The sequence below is a fragment of the Lethenteron reissneri genome, chromosome 60, assembly GCF_015708825.2.
Source record: "Lethenteron reissneri isolate LAM-NWPU_2019-01 chromosome 60, ASM1570882v1, whole genome shotgun sequence".
Classification (NCBI taxonomy): domain Eukaryota; kingdom Metazoa; phylum Chordata; class Hyperoartia; order Petromyzontiformes; family Petromyzontidae; genus Lethenteron; species Lethenteron reissneri.
In genome coordinates, this window is record NC_083838.1 from 4854095 (window position 1) to 4869039 (window position 14945).

Below are 14945 nucleotides of genomic sequence, written 5' to 3' on the forward strand. Positions count from 1 at the left end.
ACGGCCCCTTGATGTGCGGCCACACCGACAATACAGAGTGACAAAACCCCCCATCGTCGTCATCGTCGCACTGCTGTCAAACCCCCAATGGTTTCAAATGTGTGGCGGCCCTCACACGGATGATGTCTCGTCTGATGCGATGCCTTATTGTGACGATGCCTTATCGTGATCATGTCTTATTTGAAGTCTTATCGTAATGATCTCTTATTGTGACGATGCCTTATCGTGATCATGTCTCATATCTGATGTCTCATCGTGGCCAACGCCCACGCCGAAACGTCGCGAAGAACGCCGACATCCATCGTCGCCGAGGTGAAAGTGCACTTTTATTGAGCGGAGAGCTCGCGCGCACGTGCGCGGTTCACCGCTACAATTCCCGCGACGTCAACACAGGCAGACACGAGCGGCTCACGTGAAACGAGACCGAGTGCCAAGTCGTCAAGACTCTCCATCGCCCTTTTCCCGCACACAACAGCGCATCACGAGCCCCTCTCCTTCCCGGCGGTCAAGCCCCGCGGGGTGATTGCACTCTGCACGTGTGCGGTCGCGGTACGAAGCCGAGATCGAATCCCACTCACGGCCAACGCCGGTGACGATTATCCGAACCGGTCTCGGGCCTCCGACTGGGTCATCTCGACCCTCAAATGAGTAGCTGGTGCGTCAACATCAGCATTGGAGATGAAGGCCGTCGGGCGTGGTGCTGGCCACCCACCCCCTCGTGTTCTGTGCCGGCCTTCATAGGTGCTCGCCAACAGGTAAGGCCCGCTGAGCTGTATAGCTCTTAATCAGAAGCGACCTGGCCACAAAGTGGCTTATCGCGTGGAAATTTACAGCAGCAAAATACTCCCGAACGCGTGTTTCTAAGTGCGGAGGGAAAAACCGGAGGACCCGGAGAAAAATCCACGCGGCCACTGGGAAGGAACACGCAGAGTCCAAATATACAACAGGTGTTGGTGTCGGGATCGAACCCACGACCTACTGCGTACCAGGCGAGGGAGTTAACATCTCCTAGCCACCGCGGCGCCCCCGATTAGAAAGCTTCGGAGGGCAGCCACTGTGGACATGGAGCAATCCGATGAGTTTGTGTGCAGAAGTGAAGATGGACCGAGGAATTGCAAAGACCAGAGGAGACGGCGATGGCATGATGAGGTCTTCACCGGGCAGTGGAGAGACGGACCGTGGCTGAACACTTTGCAATTCCTGGGTGGCCAACACCACGCCTGGCCGCCTTCGTCTCCCCAGTGGCGATATTTGAGGCCGAGTCGACCTAGGAGAGGCCCATGACCGGTTGAGATAATCGTCACTGGTGTTGGCCGTGAGCGGGAATCGAACCCGGGTCGCCGGGTTCGTAGCGCAGCGCGCTCACCACTACACTACCGCTCCCCACAAGTTATACACACACACACATGTACACACACACACACACGTGTGCAAGAATCCCCCGTATAGCCTTTAAAAAATTGGGGGCCAATTGCTGTTAGCGAGCATCTATTAAGGGGTCAGCTCACCCCCGCAATAGGGGGTTGTGTGACAAGCAACCACTCTCAACCACTCCCAACCACGGCCGTCTACCCCAGCACCGATGTTCACAGACCGCAAGTACTCAAGGCCGGACAGATATCGCTTGCTCCTGTTAGCCGTGCCTGGTCGATGTTTTTGTAGCACAGTGGGTTCATAGCGATGCCTGCGCATGCCGTTTACACAAACACACGGATATATACCGTATATATAACACATTCCTGCGGAGGGAGCTGGTAGGAACGTTGGGTTGCTCGGTCAATGGCCTGCAGGGTCAACGGCGGCGTGGTGTATTCCGCAAATATGGCCGACTGTGAGGGCGGGCACAAGCCGACGTGAGTAGGTTAAACGTTGAGTTTTATAAGGGCACCACGGGGTGACCAGCCCCTCCCCACCCAGCCCCACCCAGCCCCACCCTCCCCACCCAGTACTTGAAAATTACTCAACTGGGATCACACACACAGCACCAGCATCGCCCCCCCCCACCACCACCACCTCCTGGCAAACATTTGGAAAAACCCTTCTGAAAGAGAGTCTTGAGGCTCAGCGAGGCTTTCCTGGGTAAACAAACATCCGAGTAATAGCGATGAATAAATAACTCAAGTCCTGTAGCCAGGAGCTGCGGGTTTTTGAGGCGGATCGGCAAGATGCGTTGAGGATTGGGTCGTCTTTTACACGCAAGACGCTACCGAAATATAAACGGCTCATCTTGTAGACGCGGCGTATCTCGGGGCCTGCGTCCCGGGCTGTCCGACACGAGTGAATGGTGAATACTTGCACGTGACAATCGAGTGCGCCGTCATATGCACAGCAGACACATCGCGATACGACTCTTCGCGCTCCTCAAGCCCCTGACCACGTAGAAGCGCAGTGGCTCTTCGGAGCGCATCCCAAGATTCGTCGATCGTCCCCACGACCGGGACTGGCCCTGGCCAAGCGGCGATTCTTCGTGACCACTCCCCTCAATCGTCGCAGTGGCTAGATGTTAACTACCTCGCCTGGTGTAGAGGAGGTCGTGGGTTCGATCCCGACCCTGACGCCTGCTGTATATTTGGAGTTTGCGTGTCTCTCCCTCATCATCACCATCATGGTGGTGAGATGTTAACTACCTCGCCTGGTGTACAGGAAGTTGTGGGTTCGATCCCGATCCTGACGACTTCTGCTGTATATTTGGAGTTTGCGTGTCTCTCCCTCATCATCACCATCATGGTGGTGAGATGTTAACTACCTCGCCTGGTGTACAGGAAGTTGTGGGTTCGATCCCGGTCCTGACGACTTCTGCTGTATATTTGGAGTTTGCGTGTCTCTCCCTCATCATCACCATCATGGTGGTGAGATGTTAACTACCTCGCCTGGTGTACAGGAAGTTGTGGGTTCGATCCCGGTCCTGACGACTTCTGCTGTATATTTGGAGTTTGCGTGTCTCTCCCTCATCATCACCATCATGGTGGTGAGATGTTAACTACCTCGCCTGGTGTACAGGAAGTTGTGGGTTCGATCCCGACCCTGACGCCTGCTGTATATTTGGAGTTTGCGTGTCTCTCCCTCATCATCACCATCATAGTGGTGAGATGTTAACTACCTCGCCTGGTGTACAGGAAGTTGTGGGTTCGATCCCAGTCCTGACGACTTCTGCTGTATATTTGGAGTTTGCGTGTCTCTCCCTCCCCGTGGACGTGTAGATTTCTTCTCTGGGTTGTCCGGTTTTTCCCCTCCACATTAAGAATCATTTGCCTGCTGCTTTAAGTTTTCACATATGCCACTTCGTTGTGCTATCATTTGTGGCCAGGCCGCTTCTAAAATAAGAATTTAACAGCTCAGTGGGCCTTACCTGGTAAAATAAATAAGAGCTTAGTTTATAGTTTATCAGGAGTCAGCTGAAGGCGCCGCACCTGTTATTGTACGTATTTATTTCTCGTGATTTGCTTTTCTTTCCTATACCTTGCACTCGTTTTTGTATATTGTTTATTGTTGCGAAAACTCTGACCCGCCCCCGACTGGAACATCGGTGAAAACGAGCTTCTTAGCCCATCGGATTCCTCCAGGATAAATAAAAGAATCCGATTCGAGGAAACGCGGAGGCTGCGTTCCCACGCCTTCCGAGTTTCACGACCTCGCGATGGACTCGTCCATTCCGCGAAGATCGCTACGTTGCCGTCACGGATTGTCGGTGCTATATCGTGACGTCAAAATGTGAGCGTCGTCGCAGCGAAGCAACCTGCGACGTCGCTCGGGTGCTGGAACGGTTTCACGACGCCGCTGGAACGAGACTCGACGGCAATATCCCCCCTTCATCTTCTTGGTTCTTTCGGTAAAGTCACGTAGAATGGAAATAATAAAAAATAATAAAAATAAAATAATTCTCACGACGTTTCGGCCACAACGCAAGCAGCCGTCCTCAGGTGGAGAACAGGTCTGTCGAGAAGACAGCGTCTGAATCCTCCCGTCAGCGGCGGGCAGTGGGCAGCAGGTTACATCGTTGTCACGCACGGCGCTTCTGTGCTTCCGCGCCGATGCTTTCGCCAGCCTGAACGGATTGATGTGGTGCGGTGTAGCTGTGGTGGGGGGGGGGGGTGGGACGTCCTCGGGTAGCGATCGATTGACACAAGCGGCCACGCGTGCGCGCCTGTGAACGACGCATTGAAACCCCCATTGGAACCTCATTTGCCAGTAAAAATATAATTGTTTTTTTACCCTTCTATCTGGCAACAAAACTGACACCTTTTTTTTACAAGGAGTCATGTTTACATAGACCACAATACCTGCAGTCATAACGCAAACAAAAGACATAACTCTGATAATGTATGCACTGTCCTTGAAGTTGATTGGTCCACACCCGAGACAGCTTTCCTTTGAAACTCGCGGGCGGGGCGACGCGTCCACCAGGGTCGCGTTGCCGTCTGGCCCTTTCCATCTTCAAACGCAACATCATCAGTTGGGGTCGAAGGGCAGGTACGGGAGTCGCACCTGCGGCTGCCTCCCCTTCCTCCTCGTGCTGCTCCCGTTGGTGGCGAGCGACGCGGGCTCCAGCCGCTCCGTGAACATCCTGTAAGCCGGGGGAGCGTTGCCTTGCGCCTGAAAGCCAGCCGCAATCATCGCCATCGCTACCTCTTCCTCCACCTCCTCTTCATCATCATCATCGTTCTCTTCCTCCTCCAACTCCTGTTCCTCCTCGCCTGCCCCGAGCCTTTCTGCCCACGCTCCTGTGGGGAACGCCTCTGCCCCGACGCCGTCGGTACCGCCCTCGGCCCAGACTCCGACCGGACCGTGCCGAGGAGCGGGTCCCGACTCCGTGGGGAAGCCCGGCCGTGCTCCTCCTCCCAGCTGGAGCCGAGCCGAGCCTCCCGCGACTGATCCTCCCGGCCACGTCGCCACGGCCGCCACAGCCGCTGGCGTCGCGACGACGTCCGTGGGACGTCTGCTGGCGTGCGTGCGCGCGTGCTGGGGGAGCAACGGCACCAACGTCGTCATCATCGTCGTCGTCGTCGTCGTTATCAACATCTTCTTGGTTCTTTCGGTAAAGTCACGTAGAATGGAAATAATAAAAAATAAAATATTTTTAATTTTTATTTCCATTCTACGTGACTTTACCGAAAGAACCAAGAAGATGAATCCCTGCAGTCACGAAAGCTTTAAATCGAAAGTTATCAACATCGTCAACATCTCTATCGGTGGCAGCAGAATCGTCGCCGTTATCCTCAACATCATCATCAACAGCAGCTTCAATACCATCGACATCAACAAGAACAGCATCGTAGCTATCATGACGATCACCAACAGAAGCACTATTGCCATCATCCTCAACAGGAGTATTAATGCCGTCAGGATCATCACCAAATTGTCTAAGTGCATCGGTGTACTTATACAATTTGAACTTAAATACTTTATCTATTTCGTGCATTTATTTTTAGTGATTTGCTTTCCTTCCCTACACTTTGCACTGCTGTCGTGTTTTAAAATCATTAATTCTTGTAACTTTCTCACCCCATGCCCCGACTGGGCATCTGTGAAAAAAAAAAAAAAAGCTTCACATCTCATCAGGATTTCACCCCAATGAAGATTCTTCCGACGGATTCCGACCGTTACCACCGTCGTCACCCTCCCCGCCCCCTCCACCCCGCGCACACAGGCACCTGCAGCAGGTGCTTGCGCTGCTTGAACCGTTTCCCGCATGCGACGCACACGTGCGGCTTGTCCTCGGCGTGCGTGCGCCGGTGCGCCGCCAGGTTGCCCGACTGCGCGAAGCGCTTGCCGCAGTCGCCGCAGCCGAAGGGCCGCTCGCCGCTGTGCGTGCGCCGATGGTTCAGCAGGTTGGTCTGCTGCGAGAACTCCTTTCCGCACTCGACGCACACGTACGGACGCTCGCCCGAGTGCGACAGCCGGTGCGCCGCCAGGTTGCTCGACTGCGTGAACGCCTTCCCGCACTCGGCGCACGGGTAGCGCCGCTCGCCAGAGTGCACCTTGCGGTGGTGCGACAGGTTGGAGGAGCGCAGGAAGCGGCGGCCGCACACCTGGCCGGGTAGGGTCCCGGCAGACGGCGGAGGAGGCAGAGTTGGTGGGTGTGGGGGGGAGGAGGAGGAGGCCGTGCACGGACGAGGGAGGGAAAGGAGAGGTAATGTGCGGGCGAGGAGATAAGAGGGGAGGAAGCTTGCATCGTTTTTGTCTAACCTACCTACTTGCTTGCTTGCTTTCTCGCTTGTTGACTTCATCCACCAACTCTCTCTCACCAGCCTGCCCAACCCACATCCCCACCAACTCACCTACGCACCCAGCCACCAACCAACCTGACCCACAAACCCGCCCATATATACACACACCCTCCCCAACTATTTATCCACTTGCTCACCCATTCACCGATCTATCCACTCAGCGACTCGCTCAACTACGTATCCACTCGGCGACTCGCCCGCCTGTCCACCTATCCACTCACGCGACCGCCCCGCAACGCTCACCTCGCAGGCGAACGGCCTCTCGCACGTGTGCGTCGTCTGATGCGTCAGGAGGCCGTCGCGCGTCGCGAACCTCCGCTCGCACTCGCGGCACGGGTAGAGTTTGTCGCGGGCGTGCGACGCGGCGTGCACCCCCAGCTCCTCGGCGCCTCGGAACGCTCGCCCGCACGCCTCGCAGACGTGCCCGCCGCCCCGCGCCAGCCAGGCTGCGCGTCGCACAACCACAACCGCCGTTCGCCACTAAGCCGCGGTGACGTCACCGCGGCGCCTGTGCCAGGATGGGTGCACTTTAAGGCCACGTAAATTATTTTTGGTTCTTTCGGTAAAGTCACTTAGAAGGGAAGTAATTAAGTAATACAAATAAAACATAACGAAATAATTATTTTATTTTATTATATTATGTTTTATTTTTATTATTTTATTACTTCCCTTCTACGTGACTTTACCGAACGAACCAAGAAGATGAATCCCTGCAGTCACGAAAGTTTTAAATCGAAAGCCACGTAAAGTGTCGAACACCCTGCTGGCAGGAGGTCACGGGGCAGGCCAGGCTGCCGTGGGTGGACCGAGATGGCTGCCCGATGCACCAGCTGTGTGTGCACGTCTCACGCACACACGCGCGCTCACACCGGCGGCTGACCAGAGAACCTCACGAATTGTGCGTTCTCCTCGCTTGTTACGAATGGCTTGCCTCCACTGTGCTGAAGTACAGGCGTGCAGAGCCACCATTCACGCATTAACCCGGCTCAGCTTCCGAGATCTGACATCAGGCACATTTTAGTGATGGGGGGTATATGTCAGTGTAAATTCAGATGATCAGATTTTTATTTAGACTGCAGGAGAAATCCGATGAGCTATTAAGCTCTTTCCCACAGATATTCGGTGGGGGCACGGGGTGGGAAGATTATAACAACGAACAATACAAAAAACACGATAGGAGAGAAAAGTCTAGGAAATCACTTTTAACAAAAACATTTGTTTATCTTACCAGGTAAAGCCCCGCTGAGCTATTAACTTATTTTTTTTTAAGCGACCTGGACACAAATGATCGCTCAACAAAGTGACTAATCACGTGAAAATGTACAGCAGCAAAATAATCTCAAGTTACAACAATACAAAAACGACGGCAACAACAAAATGAAAAAAGGTGAAACTAAAATATGCAACGCGACTGATATTGCTAAAAAAAAACGGTACGTGACAATTACTCAATTGCAATAACACAGCAGCAAAACTTGGCCCCAGCTACTGCTAAAAACGCCACAGGACCTTCCTTGAAGAAGAGAATCGAGACTTGGCGAGGGCTTTCCTGGGTGAACAAGCGTCCGAGTAATAATGGTGAATAACAACTCAGCTCCTGCAGCCAGCAGCTGGGGTTTTCGAGGTGAATCAGGAGTTTTATCATTTTATTTACAAAGGCAGATTTACCGCAGATGACTGTTTTGATTAACAAAACAGCATTACAATATCGTGCGTCCTTCAACGCAGGAAACAATCGAAATATAAACAGCTCATCGCGTACCTAGGAGCCCGTGCCCCGAGCTGTCCGTTACAAGTGAATGGGAATATAGTGATAGGTTTTTACCCTTTCAACTGGTACAAAAACTGACACCTTTATACAAGGCATCATGTTTGCAATAACCACAACACAAGCAGTCAAAATGCAAACATTTTGTGTTGTGGTTATTGCAAACATGATGCCTTGTATAAAGGTGTCAGTTTTTGTACCAGTTCAAAGGGTAAAAACCTATCACTATATTTTGCCACTGGTAAAGGAGATGTCTCATAGTGAATGGGAATACTTTGAGTTTTCATTACAAAGTGCCCTGGAGTTGCTCTACACGATGGCAATAGGATGAATGCACCCATATCGTACCTTTGTACCGTTCGTCGTGGTAACGTTCTTACCCCGTGCCCCGGCTGGACGTCTGCGATAAAAAACCCCCGCCCACCTCCTACACATTTCACAAGTAGCACGAGTCGCATTCCTGCATTTCCCATAAATATGCTAAATTCCTCTTGATATGCAGATTCTTTTGTCAAGGCGCATTTCCCCTCCCCCCCCTTCCAAACCAGCTTAAATATACGCTCCAAGCATGGTGGTGTTTCATTTAGACGCTGTCTCCCCGACAGACCTGGTCTTCACCTGAGGATGGCTACTTGCGTTGTGGCCGAAACGTCGTGAGAATTATTTAATTGTTTTATTTATTATTTATTATTTCCATTCTACGTGACTTTATCGAAAGAACCAAGAAGATGAATCCCTGCAGTCACGAAAGCTTTAAATCGAAAACCCTTTCTGATTCTGATTCTCTGTGCGCACCTTGGGAGTCGCTTTCCGTCTTCAGGACGAGTTCGCCGACGGACGTCCACACGCCGACGCCGTCTTCTCCGGAGAAGCCTGGCCCTGCCGCGTCACCCGACATCGTAGCACCACCTGCACCACTCTGAAGAAAGAAAAAGAGAAAAAAAAAAGATCAACGCGGACCTTAACGATGGGACACATTTCAAGGAACGGGCGCGCCGTTGTGCGTACGTGTACAGCGTAGCCCTCTTCTCGACGCGCCGTGCAGGTCGTGGGCGGGGTGGGTGTTATTTGATTTGATATTTCACGCTTGGTCAGTGCGGATTTCTGAAAACATAGCTGTGGGAGCACAGAAGTACAGTCCGACAATGGATTTCGCTTCGCTCTCCTATGCTGCCCACGACGTCCTTCCCCCCGCACCTCCGACTAGCGAGGTTGACTACGTGCAGCGCGAAAGAAGTTCAACGTACATGCGACGTAGCTCATCCGCAGCCGAGAACACCCGATGAATGATAATAATTTTAAGCCATAACGATCCACGCTGCATTCGCTCACTCCCAGGTTCAAGCTCAAGTTCATGTATTACGTATAGCCCTGTGAGCCATTCGGCTCTTGAATCGGGTGCAACCGCAACAAACAAACAAGTATAACCTGTAAAAACAAAGTTTTTCACTATAAATCCTCTATATGCGTGGCGGCTAGAGTCCTCTCGTCCTCTGGCTTGAGATGGCTGCCACCTATGGGTCAGATGATTGCATTGCACCATTAAGCAATTGGTAATTAAATATAATATTTATGTCCCAAAAAGTGTAAAATTTTGGAAAAAAATTTTCACGAACATTAGTTGTCACGCACAACGAGTCTGTGTGGAAAATGTCAGCTCCATTGGATCACGGGAAGTGGGTTAAAAAACGACCGAAAGATTTGCACGGTCGTAAGCAAGCAAGCAAACTTAATATAAAGGATTTAAAAAAACAAAAAACATGAACAAAAAAACATCTTAAAGTGAATATGTGACTGAGTGCAAACAGAAAATCCAAGAAAAGACAGCAAAATATTGCAGACAACGACTCAGAGGTGCGATGACCCACAGACAAGCGGGAGGGCAGCAGCGAATGCAGTTAGAGGGCAGTTTAACACATGGGCTTTCAACTTTGCACCTCCGATCAGCACAATCAGCAACGAGCAGGTGTGAAAGAAGTTCAATGTACAGCCCATAGACACATGCTGCACGTTTCAGCTTGTTGATGTACGTCAATGCTGTTTTTATACAGTTAAAATGTCTTCTTGGTTCTTTCGGTAAAGTCACGTAGAAGGGAAAAAATAAAATAATAAAAATTAAACATAATAAAATCATTCTCACGACGTTTCGGCCACAACGCAAGCAGCCGTCCTCAGGTGAAGAACAGGGCTGTCGTAAAGACAGCGTCTGTCTGTCGGAATCTTTCCGACAGCCCTGTTCTTCACCTGAGGACGGCTGCTTGCGTTGTGGCCGAAACGTCGTGAGAATTGTATTTTATTATGTTTCATTTTTATTATTTTATTATTTCCCTTCTACGTGACTTTACCGAAAGAACCAAGAAGATGAATCCCTGCAGTCACGAAAGCTTTAAATCGAAAGTTAAAAATGTGTTAAGTTAATTGTATTTCCTTATTATAAATCATTATCACAGACTGATAATCCACTGCAAGATGAACGATTCGCCCTCCACTCTGTCACCATCACTCACGGTCCAGTGCTGCTACCACCCATCTCACTCCTGACACGTGCACCGATCTAATCGCTCCATCTCCACGCGGGTCGTCCTCTTGGCTGCAGTCCTCCCCTTGGTCGTCATGATGAGAAACGCACTCCCTGCTGTGACACAGGGTTCAGAAACACGCTCGACCAACACAAACGATGCAACGGAAACTGAAGTGTAAAGAAGCGTGGAGTGAAGAACGCTTTGGAATCGCACCGAGAGACAGAAGAGAAACAACGTGGATTTGAGAACACGCGCAGATTGACATAATTCAGTGGTAAGAAAAAATGCACCTTGAGATTCTTTTGCTAATGAAAACAAAAAGCAGTTCTAAAGAAATGGGTCTCTGTGAGTCTATGGGTCTCTGTGAGTCTATGGGTCTCTGTGAGTTTATGGGTCTCTGTGTGAGTCTATGGGTCTCTGTGTGAGTATATGGGTCTCTGTGTGAGTCTATGGGTCTCTGTGTGAGTCTATGGGTCTCTCTGTGAGTCTATGGGTCTCTCTGTGAGTCTATGGGTCTCTGAGAGTCTATGGGTCTCTGTGTGAGTCTATGGGTCTCACTGTGAGTCTATGGGTCTCTGTGTGAGTCAACGGATCTCTGTCTTGAGTCTATGGGTCTCTGCGTGAGGCTATGGGTCTCTGCGTGAGTCTATGGGTCTCTGTGTGAGTCTATGGGTCTCTGTGAGTCTATGGGTCTCTGTGTGAGTCTATGGGTCTCACTGTGAGTCTATGGGTCTCTGTGTGAGTCAACGGATCTCTGTCTTGAGTCTATGGGTCTCTGCGTGAGGCTATGGGTCTCTGCGTGAGTCTATGGGTCTCTGTGTGAGTCTATGGGTCTCACTGTGAGTCTATGGGTCTCTGTGTGAGTCAACGGATCTCTGTCTTGAGTCTATGGGTCTCTGCGTGAGGCTATGGGTCTCTGCGTGAGTCTATGGGTCTCTCTGTGAGTCGACGGATCTCTGTCTTGAGTCGACGCATGTATTTAGAACTTCATTCTCACCGTACGGAGCCAACCGTGCTAATCGGAGGTGCGCGGGGGAGGTCGGGAAAAAATTAGAAACTAAATGAGTGGTCCCTTGGTTTACGATGCCATCGATGAACGATATTTCGAGGTCAACTTCCGAACGTATTGGAGCAAATGGAGCCTTTAACATGCATTTCCTCCCCATAGGGGGTGAGTCAGTTTAACACGTACGGCTATCGCGACCAATATTATCCATAACAGAAGGGGTGTTTTTACTAACTTTACTAATTGGCTGCGTCGGATAAGTGGCGGGTTTAACGACACATTTATATATTTACGCGATCTCAACCCCAAAACACAAACCCCCGCCCCCCTCTATTATGGATGTTATTTCCTGTATTCGATTAAGAGACGCAAACTCCAAATACACAGCAGCAGGAATCAGTCAGGATCGAACCCACGACCTCCTGCACACCAGGCGAGGTAGTCAACATCTCCTAGCTACCGTGATGATGATGAGAGACACGCAAACTCCAAATATACAGCAGCAGGCATCGTCAGGGTCTGGATCGAACCCACGACCTCCTGCACACCAGGCGAAGTAGTTAACATCTCCTAGCCACTGTGATGATGATGAGAGAGAGACACGCAAACTCCAAATATATAGCAGCAGGCATCGTCAGGGTCAGGATCGAACCCACGACCTCCTGCATACCAGGCGAGGTAGTTAACATCTCCTAGCCACCGTGATAATGATGAGAGAGACACGCAAACTCCAAATATACAGCAGCAGGCATCGTCAGGGTCAGGATCGAACCCACGACCTCCTGCACACCAGGTGAGGTAGTTAACATCTCCTAGCCACCGTGATGATGATGATGAGAGACACGCAAACTCCAAATACACAGCAGCAGGCGTCAGTGTCGGGATCGAACCCACGACCTCCTGCACACAGGCGAGGTAGTTAACATCTCCTAGCCACCGTGATGATGATGAGAGAGACACGCAAACTACAAATATACAGCAGCAGGCATCGTCAGTGTCGGGATCGAACCCACGACCTCCTGCACACCAGGCATTGTAGTTAACATCTCCTAGCCACCGTGATAATGATGAGAGAGACACGCAAACTCCAAATATACAGCAGCAGGCATCGTCAGGGTCTGGATCGAACCCACGACCTCCTGCATACCAGGCGAGGTAGTTAACATCTCCTAGCCACCGTGATAATGATGATGAGAGAGAGAGACACGCAAACTCCAAATACACAGCAGCAGGCGTCAGTGTTGGGATCGAACCCACGACCTCCTGCACACCAGGCGAGGTAGTTAACATCTCCTAGCCACCGTGATGATGATGAGAGAGACACGCAAACTCCAAATATACAACAGGCGTCAGGGTCGGGATTTAACCCACGCTCTCTTGCATCATCGCCGATAATTCCGTAATAATTCCAAGTGACAAGTAGATTTCCCCGCTCCAAATGAGCACTTTTAAAGCACAGGCGCTCGTCTCCCGCTTACAGCCCAAGCAGGCCCAGCGGTGGTGGCGATTCCACATTCCTGCGGCGAGGACGATTTTAACCACTAACAACCCACCACCCCCCACAAACATCGCACCGTTCGCAGCGAGGGGCATCGCAAACCACGTCGTGTGAGCTACACAGCCATACTTCACCACGCTGGGCGTTAGTTTATTTTTTCACACTATTGTTATGTAGGCCAGGCTTAGTCACAAACCGCACCTCTCCATAACAAAGGCTCAGCCTCTTAAGCCTCTCACCTTACCATATTAATAAAAAAGTGTGCCGTACTTGGCCCTTCCCCTCTTCTTCAACTATTATATATAAACGGAGTGGTAGCTCTTGTAATCTTTTATTCACTAGATACAGCTATCGTGGCTGTGACGGTTCCGCCTGAAGGCGGAAGCTGGTGTTGCCTCCGAAACGTCGTGATTTTAATTTTACTTTCATTAATTTTAATGTTTTACCTACACGGTGACTTTACCGAAAAAAACCTAACAATATGAATCCTTGCAGTCACGAAAGCTTCAAATCTAGAACTTAAGAGCGTAGAACTAGTGGATATAATAACGCAACAGACGGCGTCGGACGCACGCGAACGAATGCACAAACTCTCACGGAGAAAAGGCGACGCGTTGGCCCCTCTCCGTTTCGTGGACGGGGCGAAGAAATTACGTTTGTCGCCGCGGTGTTTGTTTTTATAAATTTATAAATAAAAACAATTAAAAATAAAGAAACGCGGCCCTCTCAGAACCCCCAAGGCTTCTCGCTAGGCCTCAGGCGACCCGGCATGCCCCGCGCGCGTTGCCCATGGCAACGGGTCACGGCCGGCGATCACGACGCGGTGTAAGTGGCCGTGAGTGCGCGCACAGAAAAGAGTGCGAGGCGAACGACGCGGACGAAGGAAAGGCGAGGGGAACGTTTCGCCTCGTCTCCGCCGGGAAAGGGAGAGAGACGGCGAGGGACTATTTTTTGGTTACTCATCTCGCGCCGTCTTCTCGCTTTTGTGATCGCCGTACAATGGGGGGGGGGGGGGGGGGTGACAAGGCGGCGTGACGTAGCGGGGTTTGGGGTATCCCTCCGCGCGAACCTTCGGGTTTTCTAGCAACACGTGGCTTGAGTTGGATGCCATTTTTTGTTGTTGTTATTCTTCATTCTTTCGGTAAAATCACGTAGAATGGAAATAATAAAAGAATAAAAAGAAAACATAGTAAAACAATTCGACAGACCTGGTCATCACCTGAGGACGGCTGCTTGCGTTGTGGCCGAAACGTCGTGAGAATTATTTTATTATGTTTTATTTTTATTTTATTATTTCCATTCTACGTGACTTTACCGAAAGAACCAAGAAGATGAATCCCTGCAGTCACGAAAGCTTTAAATCGAAAAGACAAATAGTTCACTGCTTTAGCCCACCGGTGTGTTGAAGCGTGAAACCACGACATTTACAATTTTTTTATATATAAAAAACACTGCTGGTGCACGTGCGCCCTTTGGCGTCATCTGGTTCAACATCATGTGAGACTAGGCTCTAAGAAAAGCTGTCTCGGGTGTGGACCAATCAACTCCCAAGGACAGTGCATACATTATCAGAGTTGTGTTTTGTGTTTGCATTCCGACTTCAGGTACTGTGGTCAATGCAAACATGACTCCTTGTAAAAAAAAGTGTCAGTTTTGTTGCCAGATAAAAGGGTAAAAAAACAATTATCATATTTTGCTACTGGCAAATGAGGTTCCAATGGTGTAAATGCTTACCCCGAGCTCTCATACTCTGATGGTGCATTGTCTTTGAGTTGTGCGCCTTTGGCGTCATCTGGTCCAACACGATATGAGACTAGGCTCTAAGGAAAGCTGTCTCGGGTGTGGACCAATCAACTTCAAGGACTGAATATCATCAGAGTTGTGTTTTGTGTTTGCATTCCGACCGCAGGTATTGTGTTCAATG

The 14945-nt window shown here is 50.6% G+C and overlaps 1 protein-coding gene across 3 annotated transcripts; it reads right to left on the reverse strand.

The window, feature by feature from the left end:
• Positions 1 to 313: 313 nt before the first annotated feature.
• On the reverse strand, positions 314 to 13853 carry LOC133357959 (zinc finger protein 316-like). Of its 3 annotated transcripts, none has more exons than XM_061576177.1 (6): positions 13619 to 13853; positions 10503 to 10627; positions 8791 to 8914; positions 6471 to 6673; positions 5652 to 6029; positions 314 to 4959 (listed from the first exon to the last, which is right to left on the reverse strand). In XM_061576177.1, exons 3-6 carry the CDS (start codon positions 8891 to 8893, stop codon positions 4450 to 4452), a joined length of 1194 nt encoding a protein of 397 aa, XP_061432161.1. In that variant the 5' UTR covers positions 8894 to 8914; positions 10503 to 10627; positions 13619 to 13853; the 3' UTR covers positions 314 to 4449. The 3 variants fall into 3 exon arrangements, with proteins under 3 accessions (XP_061432161.1, XP_061432163.1, XP_061432164.1); XM_061576179.1 differs by having other exon boundaries at positions 10503 to 10630; XM_061576180.1 differs by lacking the exon at positions 13619 to 13853 and adding an exon at positions 13266 to 13599 and having other exon boundaries at positions 10503 to 10630.
• Positions 13854 to 14945: the final 1092 nt, after the last annotated feature.